Source organism: Centruroides vittatus, unplaced genomic scaffold (genome assembly GCF_030686945.1).
Source record: "Centruroides vittatus isolate TY-2023 unplaced genomic scaffold, ASM3068694v2 scaffold_932, whole genome shotgun sequence".
Lineage (NCBI taxonomy): Eukaryota > Metazoa > Arthropoda > Arachnida > Scorpiones > Buthidae > Centruroides > Centruroides vittatus.
Genome location: NW_027122721.1, coordinates 1,415,440 through 1,442,008, shown reverse-complemented (window position 1 = coordinate 1,442,008; position 26,569 = coordinate 1,415,440). Strand labels below are relative to the sequence as shown.

Genomic DNA, 26,569 nt, shown 5'->3' with positions numbered 1-26,569 from the left:
TTTATTATATGAACTAGTGGAAAATTCAAACAGAACTTCTAAAAACAAAATTAAGTGTGAAAATTCATTAGATATGGAAACAGAACTTCTTGAAGATAATTTTAATAATTTAGTTGAAGAGAAACCTAAATTTCATTTATTTAAAGATTCAAGTTATGATAAAAATATTTTTTCTCAATCTGAACCAGAGTATAAATATGAAAATGTAAATGGAAATATAGTTAAAAAAGAAGAAATTCATGAAAATATTACTAAAGAAACAGCCAAGTTTGAAGAAGCTATTCCTTACAGAACTGAATATTCATTTATTATTAATATGAGAGAAATAGGTATACAAGTTTGCAGTCTTCAAATGAATGAAATTGGAACTCAAATAGAAGAATCTGATAGAGAATATTTTTATAGAAAAGAAACAAATCAAAGTAATAAAATTGACATTGGAATTCAGACTGATTTAATTGAAGAAAGTATTCCAGAAAAATTACAAGAATTAGAATTGGTAAGTTATAAATGCTTTATCTTAGTAAAATTAATTTTAAAAATTCCAACACTTAGAATCTTATAGGTAATTAATAAATTCTAGACTTATTTAGAAAATCAACACATGCAATTTAAATGTTTAGGTATGTCAAAAAACATTTATATCATTTTTTTTTTATTTTCTATAATCTGTCACACACACAAGACCTCAAATATCAAATAAAATATTTTTTATTATATGCAAAATGTATCTATTATAAATATTACACAAATTTTTCTAAATATGCATTAGATTGTTGATAATATATGGTACCTGTATATAAAATAATGACAAAAAATTTTGCAACATCATCAGATGACTGATGAAACATATAGTAGACTATTGAGGACAAAAATGTTTTGGAAACATTTTAGAATTCAAAAAACAAAAAGAAAAAATTATACATTTCTGATCAGTCATCATCAGTAAATGATCTAAACATTATTGAAATTAGACAATTGGATGACCCAATTATCTAAAGGCAACTTACAATAGATAAGGAAAACAATAACCTTAGATAATATTTATTAATTGAAAATTCATTGTTTTATAACTTGCATGTAGGTAAGTCTTTGCAATTATTGTATTTATAATAATAAGAAAATTTAAAATCACCTCTTAGCAATAATGATTTTCATTATAATATAATGAAACTATTTGTAATGAATATATAATATATAATTTTTATTTTTGAAACATAATTTAGATCAGAGGTTCCCTAACTTGATGGCTATAGCTCCTGAGAGGTCAATAGATTTATCTTGTCAGTGTTATTTGGGAGTCAGTGGACAAATTTAATTTTGATATATTTAAAAATATTATTATTATTAATCATTTTTAAATTATTCTTGTTTTTTACTAATATAGAAAGAGGGTTAGTAAATTAGAATCTAATATTGGAAAGGATTAATAAAGAGGAAATTTAGTATCTAATTTCAGCAGTTTCAGAAAATGGAGCTTTTACAGATACGATGATTATTATTTATATTATTGTTTATATCACTTGATAATATTGACATTTTAATAATTTTAAAAATATGGTTTAATAGAATTATTGCCGGATTTATCATATAATGATATTCAAAACTTTAATTTCAGTCTTATTTTTGAATGTTTCTGAATCATGTAGTTCAGCTTCAGAAGACAAACTTAAAACTTGGTATTCTTGTATTTGAATTCTGTTATGTTCACTTCATTTCCATTTTATTTACTTTTTAATTGTTTACCATTGTTCATTTTCTTGACAGGTTTTATTTATATTGGTTTTAATTAATATAGTTTCTTTCATGATTCAAACAATCTGCCAGATTATTGGGATATATTAAGGCTAATTTTTATTTATTTACTTAGCAAACTGGTACAACCATGATGCATGGAGAAATCATACAATGTATTCATTAACACAAATCATAGATACACATAACTTATAGCTACAATACAAAGATCAATTCAATTTTAAACTTAGAAGTGGGAGAACTATCCAAAGAAAAAAAAACAAACACACTTAAATAACAGTATCTTATCTGAAATAAAAAAAAACAAAAGAAGAATCAAATTAGTCTCTTATTCACAAATCAGATAGTCTCTCCAAATTGGCCGTAATATAGCCCGATAGATTGTTTGGCTTTAATTGAAATTTGAGTTATTGGATTGAATGTTTGTAACGATACTAATGACATTGTTTTCTATCTAAAATCTCTGAAATTTACTGAAGAAAAATGTTTGAAAGAAGTAGAATTCTTTAATTGTTCATTCATAAAAATTTAAATATTTTAAACAGTTTGTTCTTTAGTTTCAAGTTTGTCTTCTGAATCTGAATTATAAGTATCATTAGTTTGAAAATATTTAAATTTTAAATGCTCAACTTTCTAAAAAAAGGGGGGAAAAAGTTAATATTAGATTATATTGTTTTGATAAATCAAAACTAGATAAGAAATGATTGATTTTTAAAAGTAAAATATATATTTATATTTTATTTTATACTGATGAGTACGTATTCTAATATTGATAATTGAATAATTTTTCAGTTGTTAAAAAATTATTTTTATTAAAATTTATTACATATATACAGTAAATCCCTTGCCAATTCAGACTTATCATAACCCTGACAAATTTTTTCAAAAAATTTCACAGCAATTTAAAATTTCTTGACAGTAGACATATTATAATTAATGAATGCTTTTGATATTGTGCATTATATTACTGTATACTGCTGTATGTCATAAAATTCTTTTGAGTTCATTTCCTGTAATAATAATTTTAGCAGTAAAACTTCTGTATAGAGCTGATCATAATTAATTACTGAACTGTATACCCACCTCCTCAGACAACCTTCACCTCCCGTTAGAGTTAGTAGGGGTTTATTGTATTTTTTTTAATTTAGATGTTATTCAATTATCAAAAAATTTTAACAATATACTGTATATATTTTTAGTCTATAAAGATTTTCAAACTGTAAAAATCATATTTTAAATTATATATGAATATTTATTTATTCTTATGTTTTTATTTTATAGTCTAAAGAAGACTACTCTTCATGTAATTGAAAATTTCATTGTAATTGATTAAATTTTGTTAATGCAAGATAAATTTATTGATCATATGATAAATGTTTTTAAGTGAAATTTGATAATTATTAAGTTTACCTAGGATGATCCAAAAAAATTATGGACCTTTTCCTCCAAAAAAACAAATTTCAGAGATCCATTAATGTGCAATTGTACTATATATTAGCTGAATTTCTTTTAAGATAAGGGGCCAAAGAAAGTAAACTTTTGCAAAGTGTTTTCTTTAAAATTTTTGAAAATTAAATCTTTAGTTTAATTGAAAATATAAGAATGTGTTTCTCTGCTGTTTTACAATCTAAATATACAATAACATTAGACATAAGCTTATTACTTAAACTGTCATCATCATTTATTTTGGCAGAAAATGAAAACTGCTAAACTAAACAATAGTTCTTTTAGTTAGACTCATTCTAAATTACTATAATATATATATATACTAAAAGAAAATGAGCAAGTATTTATTATGCTGGGCTGCAATTTTTTATTATATTTTTAATTTTTAAAATTTATTTAATTTAAAATATATGCTCTCCACCTCAAATTAATAGTGTCTTGCCCCTGTACATAATACTTTTCTTGTTAGCAATATAGTCATGACAGTTATCTATCTAACTCCTTTCAGAGGGAATTTTTGAATTGAAATAATGTGAATTCCAGTTTGCATCAGAAATTCCTATATAGTTAATTAGGGCTTCCTGCCCCTAATCTTTTAATAACTGGTCTTGACATTCATCTATCTAATTCCATTCTCAAGATTAAGGAAGGACAAGCAGACAGATGGATGATGGATGACAGTGGGAATTTATAGGTCTACAATTCTTTTCAAACTGTAGCCCAACTACTCTCTCTCCTTATAGAAAGGAATGTTTAAATATAGTAAATAAAAACATATTATAACCTTAAACATGGCTACATCAATTATTGAATTGTGGTAATAACAATTGTTGAATTTATGACAATAAATGAGATTGTGGGCAATGCCACTTATAGGGTATCTTGCACTTGTATGAGAGTCCTATTTTTTCCCTTTAGGAATTAGTGCAAATACACTGTAAATTTCTATTTTTTAATCACCATCAAAACTCCTTTGAATTGAGTTTGGATGGTATGAATGTCTGGCAATGTTATGTACTAGTCTATAAGTTTATTCTCACTGGACGAGAAACTTGCCATCAGGGCCACTTTACATACATTTGATTGTGCAATACTATAAATTCATAAAAATATATAATGTAAGTATTAATACCTACACTGTTGGAGCTCACAATTTTACATTTCCGATGTAGTGTTTGTTCCATTTTTTTGTCATTTGATAATTCGTATCGAGCATTTAATTAAGAATGTTTTTTGGTGCCTATGTGTGGTGTATATTGGTATGCCTGCCTGCTTGCAGCAGCCCTAAACATGAAAATAAATTAATGATAGAAAAAAATAAACTATACACAACTAAAATAAATTTTACCATTTCTATTGTAAAATTATTTATTTCAGACTAAACAAATAGAGAGATTAACTCTCTCATTGAATATAAGATTAATTGTCAGACTTTTAAAAGCTAGAAAAGCATATTTGATATTTTTATATTAACATTAAAAAGATCATCTGATATATAGTATAGATGCATAATATCAGTGTTTTTTAAAACAATAAAATCTAGTAAAATAACTTTTTTCTGGATCATATTATATAAAAGAAAAATGAAAGACTAAATATTTCAGTAATTTAGATTATGATAATGCCATTTGTACTCTATTATAGAATTAAAAAAATCTAGTTTTTTTTTGTAATACTAATGGATATTGGTGCTTGATGAAAGTTCTTGTGAAAGTCATATAACGGTAGATAATTAATTTACAACATTAGATTTATTTTTCCCCAAATAAAAATGAACTAATTCCTGCTTCATAATTAGAGGTTGTGTTTTGTGTACCTAATTATTGTGCCAATATAGAAGAATTGTATATATGTCATGTTATCAAAATACTTGTAGTTAACTTTATTGTTTGAAATTAACTTTTATAACGTTAGCTGTGATGAGATAGATATATTTATATTAATATATTTTTGAAAAATTATATAAGCTAATGGAAAATAAACTGTGAGTTTGATATAATCTCATTATATCTAAGCAAGGATTACTGGAAAGTACTTGTTGACTAAGATATTGAGAAAAATATTTTTATTATGCTTTGAAAACAGTCTTCCTTGAAGCATATACTGTTAAAAAAATATTATGTCCATTTTCCAAAGTATAGGAATTGTTACAGCTTATATATAAATGATGCAGCTTTTATTTTTATGTGATGAAGAAAATATTTTACCTAAGTCATTGTATTATATTATACATTTTGCAGAATGATAGATTTACTAAACCTTAATACAGATCAGATTGTATAATCTTGTATAGTTACCAATTAATTGAATCAGATTGGCATGTTCTAAACTATTAGTAGATTCTTCATGCTATTCCCTTAAATACTAGCTAGTGGAAAGTATACTGTAGTTTCTTGGTCTCTATGATTATATATTACGTACAAATATTATTATTCCTACTTAATGTGGGAATAAGATTGAAGACAATCATAAATAAAATGAATAAGTTAGATAAGCTTTATTTATATTCACATTGGACCAAAATGTTCTCTGACATCAGATCATTTACTCGAATATTTATTTGAAGGCAAACAAAGCTTACTATGCAATTATTTAAAACATAATTATTAAATAATAACTAATTATTTAAAACATAATTAGTTAATATTTTTAAACTTAGTAATAATCACTCATTAGAATTCACATTAATATTTAATAATATCTCAGGTTTAAAATTAATCTGGTGGTTGTTGCATTGCAGAACCAAGTTGTCAACATTGAGATATACATCAAAGATGTCATATTACTCTTCTAGCTTTCAGTTTATTGAAATGACAAAGTTTTCTAGTTTAAATTTGCCAATATTGAAAAATTTTTTTATAGTATTTCTTTTTAAAGAATATATGCTATGAACTATTTGTGAACATAAATCATGATCTAAAAATCAAGCCATTATAGTATTATCAATTAGAATTATATAATTAGTACAAGAAAGCTGTTGTAAAAGTTGTCATTAAAATAATATAAAAACAATCCTCATCATTTCAAAATTTTGCTAAATGAGTCTTAGAAGTGGTATTCATTTCAAAAATATTAATTAAAATGTGAATTTAAAAAACTGTTAAGATTATAATCTGTTAACTGTCATAAGATTATGAATGATGCAGTATATGTGAAATGTGGAAACAAGTTTTTTATAATTTATGTACCTTATTTGTATAGAAAATTAGTAAGATTACTAAGAGAAATTCTACAGTTTTACTTTTGATTTTGACTAGTAGAAATGATAGCTTGCTTTTGATTGTAATTAGTCAATAAAGTTTCAGAATGAAACTGTTAAATATCTCTGAATTAATGGACAAAGAAAAATATGAAATGTTGATATTGGCTTTCCTGATTGAACATGTTTGGAATTATTGTTCCTATTGATCACTGTAATTAAAAGAAATTGGTAGCATTATAGAGAAATAATAGTGAAAGGATTTGTCCATATTAAAAAGTTACTTAGTGATTAATACAAATGTATTATTTTGTAAATGATATAAATAGTTAGTTGTAAATAAAGATGTTTTATTTTGAGATGTTTGAAATCTTGAGTGTTGAGTATGTGACTTTCAATTAAGCTTAGACATTTTAATTATAATAAAATTCAAATAATTGTAGTACTTTTAAATTTATTTTTATTTGATTATAATGAATATGATACTATTTAAGAGCAAAAAGTTTTGCTTGTTATTTGATTCTAACTTCTGTGTTATCTTTGCAAAGATTTTATATTATATATCTTTTATAATAGTTAATATTGAACTAAACATTCATAAAATAAAATAGAAAAAATATTCACTCCATAATTTTTTATCCTGTATTAGTGTTATAGTAGATCTCTAAATTCAAATGTTAAAGTTTGGTGTGATTAATATTTTTATTGATTAAAAGACTGTCTTATCACATCAAAAAGTAGAACTAAAGGACTTTGAAAGGATTTTAATAATAAATCAAGTGCTATTAAATAATACTACTATCAGCATGCTACAGATCTAACAAAGTCTTATTACATAGGAATTTAATGTTATTAAAATTTTATCCAATTATTTTGTCTATATTGAATTTTATTTTTCATTGCTAGCTTATCTAATTATACAATTATTACTTAATTTATTTCTATATTCTGTGATATACTAGTATAGTAGTTAGGATTAACTGTATTAAATTACTGATTTTAAATATTTATAACTAAACATGACAGAATTTTTTTATTTACTATGATTAATGAATTGCAGATTAAAATAATCTGTGATTTTAAAAATATATATCAGAAAATCATAGGAAAAAATTCTCTTATGAAATGGAATTACAACTTTTAAATTAAAAAATATTACTCATAATGAAAAGTTTAAACTATAATTCAATAATAATTTAAATAAGAAAGATAAAAATAAGTATGATGAAAAGTGCAATTATAAGGTCAAGTAATATGATGATAGAAGGCTTAGAATCTTAATCTAGATGCAACAATGATTATAAAGTTTATTCATTCATGTCAGCATTGTTTTCTAAATGAATTGCAAATTTGTGAACAGAAAACTAATAATTTAATGCTATTTCATAAAAAAAAATAAAGCTTTCTTGTACAGTTAGCAGTAAGTTCTGTACACATCCAACATAAACAGTATAGTGTTCTTTAGGCCAGCTGTCCAGCTTTGTAGTTACACCAATGGTGGATTGTCATAAGGGATCTCTTCATGTAAAGGATTACTTAGATACAACTGAATTTTCTATATGTATTATTGAAAATATTCAAGAATATAATCATTAAATTCTAGTTTATACTTTTATGCATTATATTTTAACATGAAGATGGTTTTATAAATACTTAAAATAGGTCATTTTAGATATATAATAGATGATCTATTGATCAAAAATTGCAATATTCTATTAAAATTAAATTTATCTGTAAAAATAACAATAATTAAATAATTTCTAGGATTTTACAATAAAAATTCTTATTAAAATTTGTTATGCATTATATCTAATTATGCATAATAATTTAGTTACAATTTACTCTGTACTTGTCAGCTTAAGTCCGTAATATAAATCACATATTAACAAAAATCTATAACTACAATTGGACTTACTAGATTCTTTAGACACAGATTGATGACTTAAGACAACAGTTACCTCCAAAATAAATATGATATTGATGTTTTCATGACTGGTATTTAATGTTTTGTTTATATTAAGAATTTTTCAATCCCTTACTATTGAAATTTCCTTAAACTTTTTAGACTGTGGCTGAAATGAAGGATGTTAAAAAACAACATATGAATGTGGCATGTGATATGGCTGATAAATTAAATTTAATATCATTAAGAGAAAGTGAACTTAAAACCAAATTAAAAGAAACAGAAGAAGAGAAAGAAAGAGAATTGGAGTTAATAAAATCGGAATGGAACGAATTAGAAAACAAATATAAAGAAGAAATTCTTGCATGGCAAAAAAATGCCGAAAAGCAAAGTTATGTCATACATCAACTTCAGATTCATTTTGAACAAGCACAGCATTTAATTTATGAAAAAGATGTAGAAATAACTGAAATGCAAAGAATAATTTCAGGCAAGTTTTCTATTAAATAATTAAAAGAAAAATATACTTTAAATAATTTTCAATTATTTTTTATTCATAAAAAGAAACTCAAAATATGTTTAAGATGTAAAAGCAGATATGGACTAATTGCTAATTAGAAAATTTATATTTTACATAGTTTTAAATAATAACTTAATTCAAAATTATCATTATATATGCTTAAATGTATAGAATTATTATTAACTTCATTACACAATATATGTTGTATTTACTTGAATATAAGACAGCCTCGCATATAAGACGAGGTGTGACTTTAAAGATCAAAATAAAGAAAATTGGCTGTATTAATACAATTCTAATTTTATTTTGTTTAATCTCAAGCAAAATATCAAATGAATGTAAATGCACCACATTGTCCCACAAAAATTACTTGCATTTTAAACCTTAAGGAAAAATCTTGTAAAATTGACAACGTTATTTGATCACGTAAAGCTGGACAATTGGGAACCTTTTTTTTCAATTCTTAACAGTCGAATCCACTCTCCATTGATTACACTTATGAGTTTCTCAGAATTCTGATTTTCGAATAATAATCTATTTTCACGTGGGAGTGGATTAAAACTTATATCGTGCTCCCGTGTGATTCTGGAATTTCAATCTGGAATTCAATTCAAAAGCTTTGCTTTTCCTCTTTGAATCTTTCTTGTATATTGTCAGGAATAAACGACCCAGATAAAATACTTGTTTTTAAATACAAGAGGGTAAGCATCCAGTAAAACATGCAAATACATGGTTCACAAAAATTCTTTGCAAAAACGCAAAGAATCTTTTGCTCGCATGTATAGGACGACCTAGAATTTTGAAGCTGTGATAAATTAATAAAAACCTCATCTTATATCCAAGTAAATACGGTAATTATTTTATTAAAAGAAATTGATTTTATTAATACTATATTGTATTATGTATAGTACATTTTCCTATCAAATTGTTAGTAAATTAAATTTAAAGTTGCTGTTCTGATAAAAAAATAGTCATAAGATGACTTTATTAGAAATACATTTTACTACTTATACAAGGGTCATTCTAAAAGAAAAAAAGTTTTGATCTGATGACCCATGCAGTTCTCCCACCTCCCCCACCACTGCATCATGGACCTTCCCATTTTTTCACGCCAGTCTGATGCTAACAGCAAGCCACAACAATCATTTACTGTTATAGTGTGACAAAATTAAAGATCCCGCCAAGTATGAGGTTTGTAGTGTAATATGGTTTTGAATGCAAAAGAAGTCTGCCCTATTGAAATTTACAGACAGATAAACTTTGGTTATCTGTCTGTAAATTTTCACTGACTACGTCGTACCATTCAAAACAAACAGTGGTGATTGTTGTCCGGAGGCATTATTCTTCTTCAGGATAATGCATCTCCACATGCTGCTGTGTTGACAAAGAATTTGCTTCAGTAGTTTAAGTGGGAAGTTTTTGAACATCCTCCTTATAGCCCTGACTTGGCTCCGTGCGATCACCATCTTTTCCCAAAATTGAAGGATTTTTTGGCTGGAAATCACTATGGAAGTGACAACGAACTGAAAAAGGCTGTTAATGACTGGTTCAAGAACTTGGCGGTAACTGAGTGCGCAGAAGGCATAGAAAAGCTGGTGATACACTTTGACAAATGTTTAAATTTGTATGGTGAAAAATACGTGGAAAAATAGCTAAGGTATCATGTGTGTTGTAAAATACATTTTGTTTCATTATCTTAAATAAAAATATCTAGAGAAACAAACATTGTTTACTTTTAGAATGACTTCTGTACTTATAAAAGTTTTTAATTTAATTCTTTATGAAATATAAAATTATTACTATTTTTAAAAATTAGTTCTTCAAGAAAAAAGTGAATGTGATAAGAATACTAACAAAATAAATTTTCAAACAAGTGAGATGGAATTCGATAAAGAAGTAAATGTAACAGAAAATGAAAGGTTATAATTTTTATTGTTTAAAGTGCTCATTTTAAATAATAAAATTAAATATTTGACTATTTTATTTATTTTAATCAATTTATAAAAAAATAAAATGCATTTTTTAAAATTAGGTATAAAATTATGCCTGAAGATATTTTACAAAATCAAATTCAACATCTTAACGAACAACTTGAAGCAACTAAACTTTGTTTAAAAACTTCAAGAAGTGAAACAGCAAAATATTATCAGAAAGAAATTGAATATTATAATGATATTATACAGGTAAATTTCTTTTTTTCATTTTAAAAATGCATAAAGAAATATTTTTTATCTTTTAATAAAAAATCTTATATGTATTTTAATATAAAAAATAAAGATTAATACAAAAAGTATATATATATATATATATAATTTTATAAATGGAAAATATACTTTTAGATTTTGTGAATTAAAAAAAAAGGAGAAAAGTACAAAAAGTTTTGACTCAAGCAATTTTCTAGGGGATGTTATGAGGGTGCTCAATAGCACCCTCAATAATATCCTCCATTCCATAACACACAACATTGCATGCACCCTCAATAGCTCATATGCTATTGAGGATGCATGGAAATACTATACTTTCACTGATGCTGTCTCACTGACAGAAACATTATAGTACATGTTTAAACACTACAGAAATATAAAAGAATGACTTTTTGATTAAATTCTAAATTCTTTTTTAAATATAGTGCTGTTTGCTTATTGTTTTATTATATCTAGAAAAGGTTATATTTTTCAACTTTATGGTAGAAAAATGTATATGATAATAAAAATAGCAATAGATGAAGAATTAGTGAACATTATCAGTTGTACTGCAAAAATGTTCAACATAATCTCATCCTGTTGAAGAGATTATTTCAGGCAATTATAAAAATTACAATTCATGAAAAATAGTAAGAATATCATATATTTCATAAACATCAAAATCTAGAGATTTTTATTACCTGTTACACAAATCAGTTTTTGTAGTGTTAAAATAGTGCCAGAAAGAATTAGCAATATTGTATTTAGAAAATTTGTTCAAATTGTGCATGTATACATTTCATGCTATATGCAGGTAAACTTTCATAGATTTATGATATTTATCTGCTAAAATAATGTAGGTATTGGATGAAGAGATACTCCACTAAATATTTTCAACAACTAAATTGCATAAAAATATTATTGTAACAACTATATTGACATTTCAAAGAGAATTTTCTTTGCTTAATGCAGTGGTTTTAAGTTTTTAGAGATTCCTTTCCCTTTTGGTGTCCCTGCAATTTCCATAAAAGCTTACTGACCTGTAGTTTTCATATATTTTATTTTAATAAAACTAATAGTTTCTTGCAGTTTTTTGACAACATACAGAAATACTTATCATTTAGTGATGATTTAATGAAATAAATGTGGAAATTGTTTTTTAATGCTATATTGTATTGAAACTAGTGGATAGTGTGGGAAATATCATGTGTGGGAGTTGTACTAAAAAATTATTATTAATGATAAATGATGATAACAATCATTTCTTCACATCCCAGTAGAACACTTTACTATTGAGATGTAACTGTAAGATTTGAGAACCACTAACTTTTGGTTTGACAATAAATAAACAATACTAAAACATAATTAAAATAAATAAAAGTTATTGTTGTATAATTTGTCTTGTAGAACTTCTATAGTTATTGTTGTAATAATCATTATTGTTTCCAGTGGCGTAGCGAACATAACTGGCACCCCCCTTCTAGAAACACATATAGTTTGTCTTGGAGACCATTTGGGCGCCCTCTGTGAGTGGCGCCCAAATGGTCTCCAAGACAAACTATTGGCACCCCCCTCCAGAAACACATATAAAGTGTCGGGCGCCAGTTATGTTTGCTACGCCACTGCTTGCACCCCCCTCACTATGCCACTGTATGTTTCTAGAAAATACTACAGATCTGAGGTATGTACTAAGAACTTGATAATGATTATTGTATTAATGTATAGCAATATATTTTTATACAGTGATGTCTATTGATTATCACAACTTTCTGTATCTGTAGTCAATGTGAACGTGTTTGGAGGCTATCCAGTATTTTTGATCAAAAGTAACAGCTATTATTTTGATAATGAAGATAAAGAATAATTATACTAGTTGTAGCATAGTGTATGCTTTGCTGTTATTTCTAATAATCATAATAAATGAAACAGTTCCAATATTGTGATAACACTTGGTATTTATGAAGAACACTATATATTTTAGTGTTCTGTTTTGCAACAATCCATTATTTAGGCTTCTTTAATTGAACAAAATTTTAAATTGTTTTTACTTAAATAAAAAAACTGATAGTCAAAAAATACTTAATATACAATATACAATAAAATATGTTTTATCTATATTATACCATTTTGCATATTTAGTTATTTAAGCTTAAATATTTCTTTGAAATCAAGAGTCACTACAGTTGACTCCCCACAAAATAAAGTGTATGTATTTTCAGAAAGCAAATTATCTTGTAATGTTTCTTAAACTTATTTTTTACATAGAAATTAAAGATAATTAGTGATTTAATATTATATTTTTTTGAATTTTAAATGAGATGAAATTCACATAGATATATTAAAAAGCTTCTTGCCTGTATTACGAATTTACAAAAAAAACATAGTTAATTAGCACTAATGAACCCAGGCTTATTATACTCTTAGCATATTTAATTAACCTCTCCAAAATGCATATCAGCTTTTCTGGCCCTTTTCAATTGGATAATGTATAAAAATCAGAGCCTATGGTGACTAGAGTACCTAGATATCAGAGTAGCGACATACGAGTCATCTCCGCCATGTTCTGTCAATTGTCATCACATGGTCTATGGGTTTACATTAAGGAATGACAATTTTTTTTAGTTTAATAAAGCATTTTATTCATAAAAATGCTTTATTAAACTTAAAAATAGTGGTGATGATAGGCGGTGATGACTTGTATGTCGCTACTCTGATACCTAGGTACTCTAATGGTGACTATTGCCAACATTACAATATACCTTAGGAGTACAATAATTGCAAATTATTATAATAAATATAATTTATATCTAGATCTGTAACAATAAAATAATATATACAAGTCCAGGAAAAAAACCTTGGGAATAGTCCTTTTGTCTTCTTTATTGTTGTGATTATTTTATTTTCTTCTATGGTGTGATGTGAGATGTGGAGGAGACAGAAGAAAATGAAAATAACCACAGCAATAAAGAAGACAAAAAGACTATTCCTAAGGTTTTTTCCTGGACTTGTTTATAGTATTTTATTGTTACAGCTCTAGATATAACTTATATTTACTATAATAACTTGCAGTTATTGTACTTCTAAGGTATATTGTAATGTTGGCAATAGTCACCATAGACTCTGATTTTTGCACATTATCCAATTGAAAAGGGCCATTAAGGTCAAAATGCATTTTGGAGAGGTTAATTAAATAGGCTAGGAGTATAATATGTCTGGTTTATTAGTGCTAATTAACTGTTTTTTGTCATATAGATGTATTTTATTTTTTGTGATAAACATTTTAATAACAATAAATAAAATTTTGATATATTAAAATGTATGTTTTTTACATGGTAGTCTATATTAATTCTAAACATATGCAAAAAATATACTGTAATGAAATAGAATCAATACAGTGTGATCCTGATTTATGATATGTAAGAATTTGATGCAACAAATTATTTTTATTTTGTCTCTCCTCTTGATTTATGAAATGACATATTTAATAACAATCAATGACCAATATTTATGAGAATGCAATATTTTAATGACAACTGCAATGAGATTTAAATCTATACAAAGCTAATTTGATGGAAATTTTCATTTTCTTTGAATTATATACAATATATATTTGTTAAGATTGATCTAATGTGATTGTGCAGTTTAGTGAAATTTTTATCTCTGGATTACAATTTCATTAATTAAAAAAATATTTTAATGTATTTTACTAGTTTTTTGCTTATGTATTGTCTTAGCTAACTTCCTTCTTCTTACCGTTAAATAAAGAAATGTTTGATAACTTCATATTCATTTATCTCATTAGGCTGAAATTTGAAAAAGTTGTAGATCTATAAATTTTCATTGTGATCCATCTATGTTGTCTGTCTTTTCTTAATCTCAAGAATAGTGTTAGTAGATGAAATTCAAGATCAGATATGGAAAACTGAGGGGCAGGAAGCCCTGATTAACTATATAGGAACTTCTGATGAAAACTGGAAGTCACATTATTTCAATTCAAAAATTCCTCCTGAAAGGAGTTAGATAGATAACTGGCATGACTATATTGCTAACAGGAAAAGTATTATGTACAGGAGCAAGACACTATTAATTTGAGGTGGAGAGCATATATTTTAAATTAAATGAATTTTAAAAAAATGATTGAAAATTGTAGCCCAGCATTGTGATAATGTCACAATAAATAATTGCTCATTAAGTGAATAAATAAAACTGATGATTAGGTTAATGTTATTTTGGAAACTTTCGTAAGGTGATTGGGTTATCCTGGAACAACGTTATTTTGTACAAAGTTTGACCATAAGAAAGAATGAAGAAAGCTTTGAGATTGTAATTTATGAGTTTTCAAGAACTCATAAATCAGGTTACACTGTATATTAAAACATTTCATTTAAATGAACTAATTCTTTTTATACTGTTTTAACATAGAAAAAAGAAAATCACATCAAGCGATTACAGATGGAAAATACTCAGTTTAGAGCTGGAGTTGAGGGAAAAGAAGCTGTGATATTAAAACAAAGAAAGGAAATTAGGCAAATATTTTTCACATTTCACTCAGTTAAATGTTGCTTGAGCATGATTATTTATGCACCAATTGTAATTAGCAAAATTTATAATTATAGCATGCTTCAGTTTGTATTAATTTCTATGCAGTGTCCAAAATATATTTAGATATAAATTAAAACATAACATCTGAAAACAACATAAATTGATTTAAAATTAATAAATGTGTTCTCATCACACAAAACTTAATGATGCTGTAATGATCAATACAATACAATAGAATACATTTTAATATTTATAGGAAATTTTAGATCTATAAACCACAGAATTTTACTCATCAATAGCAGTAGTGTATTTTTATAGACAATTTTTAAAAAACTCATTGTTTGTCATTTTTACATTCAACATTACTTGTAATATCTTTTTTAATTTTTACTACATTGTAGACATACAGAAATACTTTTGTTAGATGAAAACTCATGTAAAAGAAATTGTCATAAAGATATTTACACAAAGAAAATAATTGTTATAGTTTAATATTGAACATGCTCAAAATGAAGCTGAAAATACACTCTTACAACTTATCTATGGCAAATGAACGAATGAATTTCTAGATCTCTGTGTATACAAGCTGGAATTTAAACACCTTCAAATACAATAAACTGAATAATATAATACAAATTACAATAATTATTAAAAAATAATGACAAATTTTTCATATAAAAAATATAGTAAAATTAATCAAAAATGTTTTACAATTCTGTACAGATTACATAACTTGAATGATAGATTATAATCTATTTTTTCACAAGCATTAAGAATGATATGCATGAGTTGTCATTAATCAGGTCTTGATTTATGATGCTAACAACATTTTATTCATTTATTTTAATTTTACGTTTATTTTTATTCCTAACTATACAGCATGAATGAAATACTTGTGTTTTCAGTAAAATATTTAAAATTTATTAATTAAAAACTAATTTTATTCATAATTGAATATAATAATTTCAAAATTAAAAAAAATAACAACACACAAATCTCTCTTCATACAGGCAGTTTAATGCAAGATTACAGAGATTAGAAAAAGATTTACGAATGAAAGAAGAAATAATTAAGAAACTAAAAAACAGAGTTGATTTTAATATTTCACAAACAGAGGTAAGTATTATTTGTTCATATATTCATTATTAAAATTGTTATAAATATGATATAATAATGTTCTGGCCAATGATTGCTGAATTATTTTATGATAATCAATAAAAATAATATCAGATATTTTCATTTCTATAGACATACATACATAAGTTAAATTGAAAATTCTTACATTGTATTCAAAATTCTATTTGAAATAATTTTTTGAATTTATATATTTTTATTTTTTCATGATTTCCAGTTTTAGATATGTTTATATTTTCCAAAAATTTTAGAAACTTTGATACTGTAGCTCAGTTTGTATCTGAACATATTTGATACATCACTTATGAATGATAGAAATAGGCCTTCTTTTAGTATTTAGAATATACAAAATATATGTTATCTGCCTGCCTATAACTTATGTGCAATTTGGCCTGTCAGTTAGAACTGAGCATTGTCGCTGTACAGTACATAAATAATGTCGTATCAAATTCACTTCTTAAAAAAATACAAAACATCAATTTTTAAGTTATTCTACATAATTATTGTAATAATTAATAATTAACACTCAGAATTTTTATTATTTAAATAATCTTTATATTCTAATTCTTCAACTTATTTCAAAGTAAATGCAAGCAGAAAGTTATAAGAAAAATGGCAGAAACACAATCATCCAAGTCATGTAACTGATTGGTGTTAGAACCAGTGCTAAAGGTTTATGCATATTTTGTGTACATAGCTGTACTTGTCATACACTTGTACTTATTGCTGTGCGTTCAAAAACTTAAAAATTAGGTTATTTCTGAACATCAAATTATAATGTTTCATTCCAGAAATGGCATAATTCATTATTTTCATCATAATCAGAAATATATAAATTATAGATGATAATTAGCATACAAAAAATAATATACATATGAGCATGACTGTTGAATAATTTTTTTCAAGTACTACAGTCGACGCGCCTGGATAACTCGACACCACGAGTTAAGTAGTCAATTTTTTGTGGTCCTGGCCAACTTACATAGGCATTAGTGTTAAAAAACTCCGGTTTACTCGACACTGTTTAACTCATCACCACTGGATAAATCGATATACTTTTGCTGTCCCACACTCCGATAAGTAATCACCCCTCCTGAAAAAATGAATTCACTCCGCACGTGTGGTGCAAACTCATTTTTTTTTTTTTTCAGGAGGGAGACTCGATTTATTTATTAATATATAATTAATAGATTTAGTAATACAATAATATATTAATATTATTAATATATATATACATATTAATAAAAATGCGTTAACATTTTATGTTTTTTTATGGATAAAATAATAACAGATAAACAAAAAGAAAATATACAATCTACATCAATGTCACACCAGAATCCAATTTTGCATTTTTTCATGCTAGAGGCATTAAGAATCCTTAGATGTTACTTGCCAACGATTGACAATTGCGAAGATGATATTTTCAAGGCGTTTGTGATCGTTGAAAAAGAAAGTCGAGACAGTTAAGTGCTCAAAACAAACAACACTAAACGAATTTTTCAGTTTTTCATCTACAGAGTAATTGTAAATGGAGGACACAATGTATTGTAAGCCTATACTACTGTATAACGCACTACTGTATTTTATTAATTGTAGTTTTGTGGTTTTTTTTCCAACCTCGCTTTAGTCGTCACATCGGATAACTCGACACATTTCCACTTCCCTTTGGGGTGTCGACTTATGCGGAGTTGACTGTATTTTGTAAATTTCTTAATATTAAATTACTTTCTGGACATTGAAAGCATATCAATAGTCAGCAATCAAGCCATTCCTTATAAAATTATTAATTGAAGGCAGGAAAAATACTTACTTTTTTCTGCCTTCAATTAAATAAACTAATTTTAAAGTAAAAAAAGCATACTTAAATTGTTTTGAGAATTACTAGAAAAAAATCATACACATTATATTATAAATTTAGGAATTATTTTAACAAATATTCATAACTTTTTATAATAACTTCAGATATTTTTCTTGTTATAACTTACATATTCAGTGATACTTCTGATTTTTAAGTTTAATTAACAGGCCATTTAATCATAAAGGCAATTTACAATTATGTATTGAAAAGTAGACATTACTGTCATTAATTTTAGAAATTCCATGTGTAGATATGCAATTTTTATGAGCAGATTAGTGAATAATATAAAAATTAATTATTTTAATTAGTAAATGGAGGCTCAATGTATTATCAAATATACATAAATAAAAATTTATTTTTAAGAAAATTAACAAGCTGCATTAAATTATTTACAGAACAATACTTATTTTCAGTCTAAACTAAAATTTTGTATAGTAATGGCATATTATTTTAATAATTTAGTTTATTCATTTATATAAAAGGATAGTTTCTTAAAGATGTCATAAAATGTTTTAGAATGTATACATTAAATCAGTTTTCAATCTTCACATCTGATATTATTAATTGGATAATTTGAAATATATTTAATAGTAAATATTTATTAAACTGATATTTTTATGGAAAATTATATAAAATTGTAAGATAATTTTAAATATGCAAGTGAAATAATATATATCATGACTTAGCAAGAAAAATTATCAACTATTGGAACTAGATGCTTAGAAGAGAGACATCAACAAAGGTTAGAAGAATTCCAAAATAGAATAAGTCAGATAGAAGATGGTCTTTATTCTATTGGTATGAATTTTTTCTAATTTGTAATTTTAATCATCTAAAAAATTAAAATTTGTTATTTATATAAATTCAATTCTGAATAAAAATATTACATGTTATGTAAACCAAAAATTTATTACAATTTTTGGCTTATATAACACACATCTTCTGTATAACATTTATATAACATTAACGTTTGTAACAATTCATCACAATTGAAAATTTGTTGTGGACAATATTTTTCTTTTTTAATGAATTCTTCAAATTTGAGACAGAACTTCTCAGTTTCTTCTTTATCTGCACTAGCAGACTCACATGAATTATCACATGTTCAATGCCAGATCTCCTTCTAGATGGTTTTGCAAACCATCCAGTGGTAGCCTTGAATTCTATCTCCTCATGTGACAAATGTGGGGTTTGTTTCTTCAGTTCTTCAAAAATTTCTCTAGCTTTCTCTTGAATGATAATCATACTAGTTACATCTCTTTTCATTTCCCTTTCTTTTATCCAAATTAAAAGCAATCTCTACATTTTATCATGGCTGGCACATATTTGTTTCTCAGATGTGATTTTTGTTACTCCTTTAGCTGCTTGAATCTTCTTTATCTTTCTTAGTTAAGATTGTGCCTACTGTAGACCTGTTCAAGCCATACTGCCTAGCAACATCAGATATCTTCTGTCCATTCTCTACCTTGGCTATTATCTCTTGCTTGGTTTCTATGGTGAGAAAGGTTCGTGACACTCCACTCTTTTTAGGCTCCATAATAATATCACAGTTTCTTTTTTAAATAAAAAGTTCAGAAAAGCACTTACAAAAATTCAGAAAACAGAAATAAACTAGTGCATGAAAGAATTATGTAAATGTGAGACCTGAATTAAATTCAAAATTTTTATGATAAAATGTTAATGAATATCTGATATGACAGTTAAATTCTCGCCTTCATAAAATAAAAACCAACACAAAACTTAACGAGTGCCTAACAGTCTTGCAAAGACTATAAAAAGTTATTTGTCAGAAAGGTTGTAAGCAAAAAGCTGGAATTACAATAGAGAGTTTCAAAGTTTGGAGGAATACTATCTGATCGGTATTGGGTTGAGTGTTGATGTCGTCATCCATGCTCTGAAAGGTTTGAATTGTCACCTGGAGACAAGGGAAGACCAATCAGTATTTATTATTTTACATCACTTCTTGTGAGGTGTTCATTATATGAACATGTATTTGTTGTCTGATTTGTTTGCAATCCAAACTGTTCATTAACCAATCACCCATTGTATCTATATAATAAAGCTACATTGGTCTGACTCATTCATTGACATGAGATGTTTGAATAGAAACAGACTTATATGTACTATATCATTTTTCTATGAGAAAAGGAAATATCAAGTACTAGAAAAAAGTCCTTTTAGATCCTACAAAATGCCAGAATTTGACCAACACCTCATAAGACTGTCACAATCCACTTGACAATTAACTCAAACACTATCTCCCTATTTTAATTTTTATTTTACTAATTTGCTCTGCACTATTTTAAATACAGTGGAACCTCACTTAACGAGCACCTCGCATATCGAGTATTTTGCATAATGAACAAAACAAATTGTAAAAATTTACCTTGCTTAATGAGCGATGTTTCACATGAGTAATGAGGAGAGGGGAAGTTCCGAATTGTGCTCATGCAGCATACTCCATCAATCTGTGTTTAGCACTCATTCCGCTAGCATTTTATTGTCGCTTGTAATCACATATTTTTCCAAGCTTGTGCTCACACATATTACTTATAAACATCAACAACCATAGCCCATTATATAATAAGCATGCCAAATTCTTGGGTCATTAAATTTAATGACTGATTCCAAATTAAATTTTAGAAATGTCTGAATTAAAAATTAACTATTTATAATTATTAAATTTAATACGAGATGGAAACATAACCACCTACCTCTAGTAAAATTAATTAATTTCTAATATTTAATTATAGCCTTTACATAACCCAAGAATTTGGCATATTGTTTGGAGTGTTTATCAAACATATTAGCTGTGACTTTTTTTTTTTATATTTTTGTTTCTGCAAATCGAATTCTCATTCCAGGATGGTTCATTCCATGCTAGAAGAAACGATAATGATGATTCACGCTCCTTAACAGTGTATATTGTACAATTTTTTTTGAATAAATGTTATACATAAAACATTTGAGCATTTTTTCAGTGTGGAATGCATTATCGTATTTTACATTAATTTCTATGGGAAAAATTGTTTCGCTTAACGAGTGTTTCACATTATGAGTAAGACTCTGGAACGAATTATGCTCATTAATTAAGCAAGGTTCCACTGTAACAGTGTTTTCATTTTATTTTATCATTGATTATTGTTTATTAGAGTTTTTAACTATTATTTATTAGTTATTGTTTAAACAATTATTGTAAGTGTATTAATTAAATATTTGTTATAAATTAGAATGCATATGATGGGGCTGGGGTACATATTATATTTATACTTTTATTCAGTTTTGAAGTTTTCTTAATTTGATTTTTTTTACATAATCTGCTTAATGATATTAGAGTTTTAGAATAATAAATCTTCATATTTGACTTTATTGCATTCTCATGTACAGTATCTTTATATATTGATACAAATATATTTTGTTAGGGATTTGCCTGTTGTGATTTGCTGTACTTGCATATTTTTTTTTTCCTTCTTGTTTTTTTCAATATAAAAGTTTTTGTAATTCTCTTTGTATATTATTAATATGTTGAATAAATCACATATTAGATGCATGAAAAGAAATTTATTTTTCAGAAGACTTATGAGACAAAAATTATGAAAAATAAATGCTCTTACATTTTAGTCTTTATATTAATTTCAATTAAATTTTTTTTATTACTTCTTTTACTCAAGATTTGATAGCAAGAAAAACTATTTTAATAAAACAGTTTTGTGTGAATTCAACTTTTTGCTAAATAAATAAATAACTTGAAAACAACTTCTTTTACAGATGATTCCAAAGAAAATTTCGATATGAATATTTTAAATCCTTTAAATGAATGGAAGCACGATAATCATTCCTTTAGCACTGGTAATTTAGAAGTTATTCAAGAGCAACCTTTTAATGAAATCTTTTTATATGATACAATTAAACAATGTGAAGAAACTGTAAGTTATACAAAATTCTGTGAATTAATTTATCATGCATGATATTAAATATTAATTTTCTTTTTTAGTATTTGAATCTTATAAATTCATTAGCTCATTCGCTTGGCATAACAGAACTGGAAGGTGCAGTATCTCTTGCAATTGTTCCTCATATGGAATGGAATGTATTAATTAAAGAAAGGAAAAAAGATCATAAACGTTTTATTAATGCAATTGAAGTACTCAAAACTCTTGCTCAGAATGAACTTGTTGATCAAGAAGAACATTTTAGGTTTATAAATATATTCTTGTCAAAATTATGGAAAAATATCAGCATAACTACCAGTAATGAAAATTTATTTATTTTTCTTATAGAAGCTTAGAAAATCAACTACATGCAGCTACTCATGAAATAAATAGATTAAAAGTAAGTTAATAAAAAAAAACAAATTTTAATTCTTAAACTAAGTATTTGTAATTAAATATTCACACAGGAAGAAAATAAATTGAAAATGAGGGAATTGAAAGAAGCTGAAAAAATATTGAAACTAACTCGTAGGAGTCTAGAAAGAGAAAGATTGATTAATTTAGCCATAAAGCAGAACAGAGTATGTATATGCAATGTTGAATACTGAAATAAGTTATGATTCTAAAAGAATAAAATTCAATTTGTTGTTCAATAGGGACAAATTTGTCCCTATATGTTACAGAATAAAATTTTCAGAAATTGAAAGTTAGCAGATAATTTACCATTCTTTGTGGATTTAGTTTAAATATTGACATTACTAAATATAGTCATTAATAATTATTTATCCTAAGTAACTGAACCAATTAAATATCTTTGTTTTCTATAGTTGCTTGTAATCAATTTTTCTCATCTACAAGAAATATTTTATTTATAACAACAAAATGTGTTTTAAATTTAGAAAAAGTTGGAACAGTTGACTGCTAAAATAATTTTACAGAAAGAAGATGACATGTTGAAAGTTGAAGAGGTATTAAGATTTACATTTATTAGTTTTTTGTGTTTATATATATTTATTTTATAAAAATGATAGCTTAAACAAAAATTGTAATACTTTAAATAAATTAGTATCTTGAAATATTTTTAGAAAACTACTTCTTTTAAATAGAATATTAAGAAGAAAAGAAAAGAAATAAGTAAGACAGAAGAGAAATTAGAAAATATTGAATCAAAACTTGTAAGTGGATATTTTCTTTGTTAGACTTTATGTTTTAAATAAAATTTTTATATTAAGATAAAAATTTTAATTTACAGGCTGCAGATGCCAAAGTAAAGAAAACTTAATAAAAATAAAATCAGACAATTCCAGTTAACAATCCAATCCAATATTTTAGAAAATTTTAATATCGAGAGATTATTGCTAATGTGTGCTGTTTTATAAATTTTGTTATGTATAAAAAGTTCCATATACAGTATATATACAATATAAAGTCTTTTGAAAGTTGTTTAAATTATATATAAGTATTGTATTTAAATTGTGAATGAAATTTTTTAATATGCTATTTATTATAAAATCTAATTTCCTAATGTAAATAAACTTCTCCTATAATAATTTTCATACAAATGCCTACACAATAAAGATACTTTGAATTTTACAAATATTGCATTATCTTCATTCATTTAAAAGACAAAGGTTGATGTTTATGTAGTTTGTTTTATAAACAATATATGAATGAACTCATAAAATTAATTTTTATCAAGTTTTGACTTGTTATTGAAGTGAAAAATTTGAATTTGTGCTATTTATTGATATTGTGCAGTTGTCTTAGTATTTTTTCCTTTGATAAATTGTGCTATTTTAATTGTTTTTAATGTGTGTTTTTCTCACTATTATGTTGCAAATACAAAATGTTACTGTTTATCTTTAAATATTTGTAAGTAATTACTACTATTCCATCTGTTATGTATAACAGAGGGAAAGTATGGTGATGGGTCAAAAAATGATTCCCAAGATTTTTACATTTTTGGACTTGGCACCTTGAAACGTCGAGAAATACAAAGAAATTTGAGGGTGATGTTAGTGTGTGTGTAAAGGGGCACAATTTTGTTTACCTTCTTTGAAGTTTAATAACTCCTGTGTTTTTTGTCGAAAATTTCTGAAATTTTTCAGGGAGGTTTGTGTGTTAGGGGAATTGATGCTGTTTAATTTTGGTGATTAAAGATCAAGGGGTTGTGTGTATCTCCAGTAAGGTCGGACTTAATGATGATTTTACTCGTTATTAGCATTTATAACATTTTATAAAACCCATCCCTACCCTCAAAATTAAGCTTTTTGCCATTTTATAATGAATAAAAATATGATATTTTATTAAATAACTTTTTATAACAGATGGTGCCATCAAAATTTTAAAAGTTGCCAGGAAAGTTAAGCAACTTGTTGCTGGATTTTTTTTAAAAAAATGCAATGCAAATCATTTTAAATGAACAAATTCATTTTTCACTTTTAATTAAGTACTTCCAATAGTCATTAACCAAAATAGAAAATTTAATGAAATCATGTGTAAACGTATTGATTAATTTAAAAGTTACATCTGTCCAATTACATTATTTCTGAAATTTTAACTACTGATTTTAATAATCTAGAAGAGCATTTAATTTTTAATATTTATAAAATACCTATTTCATAATAAGTCATTACTTTCTGTTTATTATGAAAGTAATAAAATATAAGCCACAGTTAATTTATTTTAATTTTGCAAAGCAGTAAAAACATGATTGACTGATAAAAAATTAATGCAAATCATGAGAAAGTGCCATGAATTTTTAACAGCTATAAGAATTTTACAAAAAAGTTAAATTATTCCATATGATACTTATGTAAATTCATATTTGTTTTTATAAAGAATACGATGACAATGTGTTTAATTTTCTATATGATGATACATTTTTAACTCAAGCTAAATATGGTTTGGTATGCATAGTCAAAGGGAAATGAAGTGTTTAGTGCAGTACAAATTTGTATGTAATCATAAAATCAAGTTTTAACTCAAGCCATGATTTGATATTAGTGAGGTTGAGGCCAAAGTTTTAAACACAAAACGCGTACTCGGACGTTCAGAGCCAATTTCATGCAAGCCTAGAAGTTTGACAATGGCATTTGGAAAGTCAGTGGGATCACGCTCGACATTCCAAAGGCCATTGTCAAACTTCTAGGCTTATAGGAAAGCGGCTCCGAACATCCGACATACACGTTTCTGCATTTAAAACTTCGGCCTCAACCTCGCTATTATATTAAAAATAGAAAATTTTTAAAAAGTTTTGAACTGCTATAGTAGACATTCCTTAGAAACATGGAGAACAGTACACAAGATTTAAAATTCTACTCAAAAAATATATCTTAGTCAACTATTAGCTTTTATCTGGTATTGTAATTTGTTGAGTAATGGATTAAAGTGCAGTTTACACTGGATGTGAAAGGTATGAAACGTAACAAAGTAAAGAAACATGAGTGTAGATAACCTCGCAAAATGAGTTGAAAATTTTCATGTCATTCAATGGTAGTACGTGACAGCTAGGTTGGTAAGCGCAAGCCAATAAAAACATTCTCTGTTCTATGTGCTGTAAGCTAGAACTTCTAGATAATAATAAAATTGCCTTTTCGACTTTTTCTAGCAACTTTTAATTAAACGAACTAAAGTTTACAGCTATTTTGAATAGCCTTCATCAGGTTTAACATAATTTCAAATGTCAATTAGAACATCTGAATTCAAAATAACTGAAAACGTTAGTTTGTTTAATTAAAAGTTTCTAGAAAAAGTGAGAAAGGTGTTTTTAATATTAAAAACGTTTTCAACTAGAATTCTTAAACTTTTTTTTTTCTGCTGTGAATCATTCTGAAAATTGATATTTGTGTAATTTAATTTCAATAAACTTACACAACAAAGTAAATAAAAAGAACATTAAGGTGGTAACTGCAGTATATATAAAAATTTTTTAAATGCCATTTATTGGTAAGAGTGAGAAACTACAATTGGCAACCACACTTACCACCGCTTGCAGCGTGAACAAAATTTGCTTCACTCACTTCACTTTCGCATCCAGTGTAAATCACGCTTAATTCTAATTTCCTAACTCGTTAAAAAATTTTCTCTGGCTGTTT

At 25.9% G+C, this 26,569-nt stretch overlaps 1 protein-coding gene across 3 annotated transcripts; it reads left to right on the top strand.

Annotated features, from left to right (window-relative positions):
- Window positions 1–73: 73 nt before the first annotated feature.
- Window positions 74–24,069, top strand: LOC136990469 (putative leucine-rich repeat-containing protein DDB_G0290503). Of its 3 annotated transcripts, XM_067288855.1 has the most exons (15): window positions 1,234–1,300; window positions 3,037–3,058; window positions 8,466–8,793; window positions 10,640–10,742; window positions 10,856–11,006; window positions 15,429–15,532; window positions 16,559–16,664; window positions 19,227–19,338; window positions 22,309–22,466; window positions 22,535–22,737; window positions 22,821–22,872; window positions 22,940–23,053; window positions 23,372–23,440; window positions 23,579–23,647; window positions 23,725–24,069. In XM_067288855.1, exons 3-15 carry the CDS (start codon window positions 8,478–8,480, stop codon window positions 23,752–23,754), a joined length of 1,587 nt encoding a protein of 528 aa, XP_067144956.1. In that variant the 5' UTR covers window positions 1,234–1,300; window positions 3,037–3,058; window positions 8,466–8,477; the 3' UTR covers window positions 23,755–24,069. The 3 variants fall into 3 exon arrangements, 2 of the variants coding, with proteins under 2 accessions (XP_067144954.1, XP_067144956.1); XR_010883065.1 differs by lacking the exons at window positions 1,234–1,300; window positions 3,037–3,058 and adding an exon at window positions 74–499 and having other exon boundaries at window positions 23,558–23,647; XM_067288853.1 differs by lacking the exons at window positions 1,234–1,300; window positions 3,037–3,058 and adding an exon at window positions 74–499.
- Window positions 24,070–26,569: the final 2,500 nt, after the last annotated feature.

Coding starts and splice junctions, on each gene's coding strand:
- LOC136990469 (XM_067288853.1), top strand. CDS start 74: ATGGAAACAGAACTTCTTGAAGATAATTTTAATAATTTAGTTGAAGAG. Junction 10,743..10,855: donor AATGTAACAGAAAATGAAAG/GTTATAATTTTT, acceptor TTTTAAAATTAG/GTATAAAATTATGCCTGAAG. Junction 23,648..23,724: donor AAAATATTGAATCAAAACTT/GTAAGTGGATAT, acceptor TTTAATTTACAG/GCTGCAGATGCCAAAGTAAA.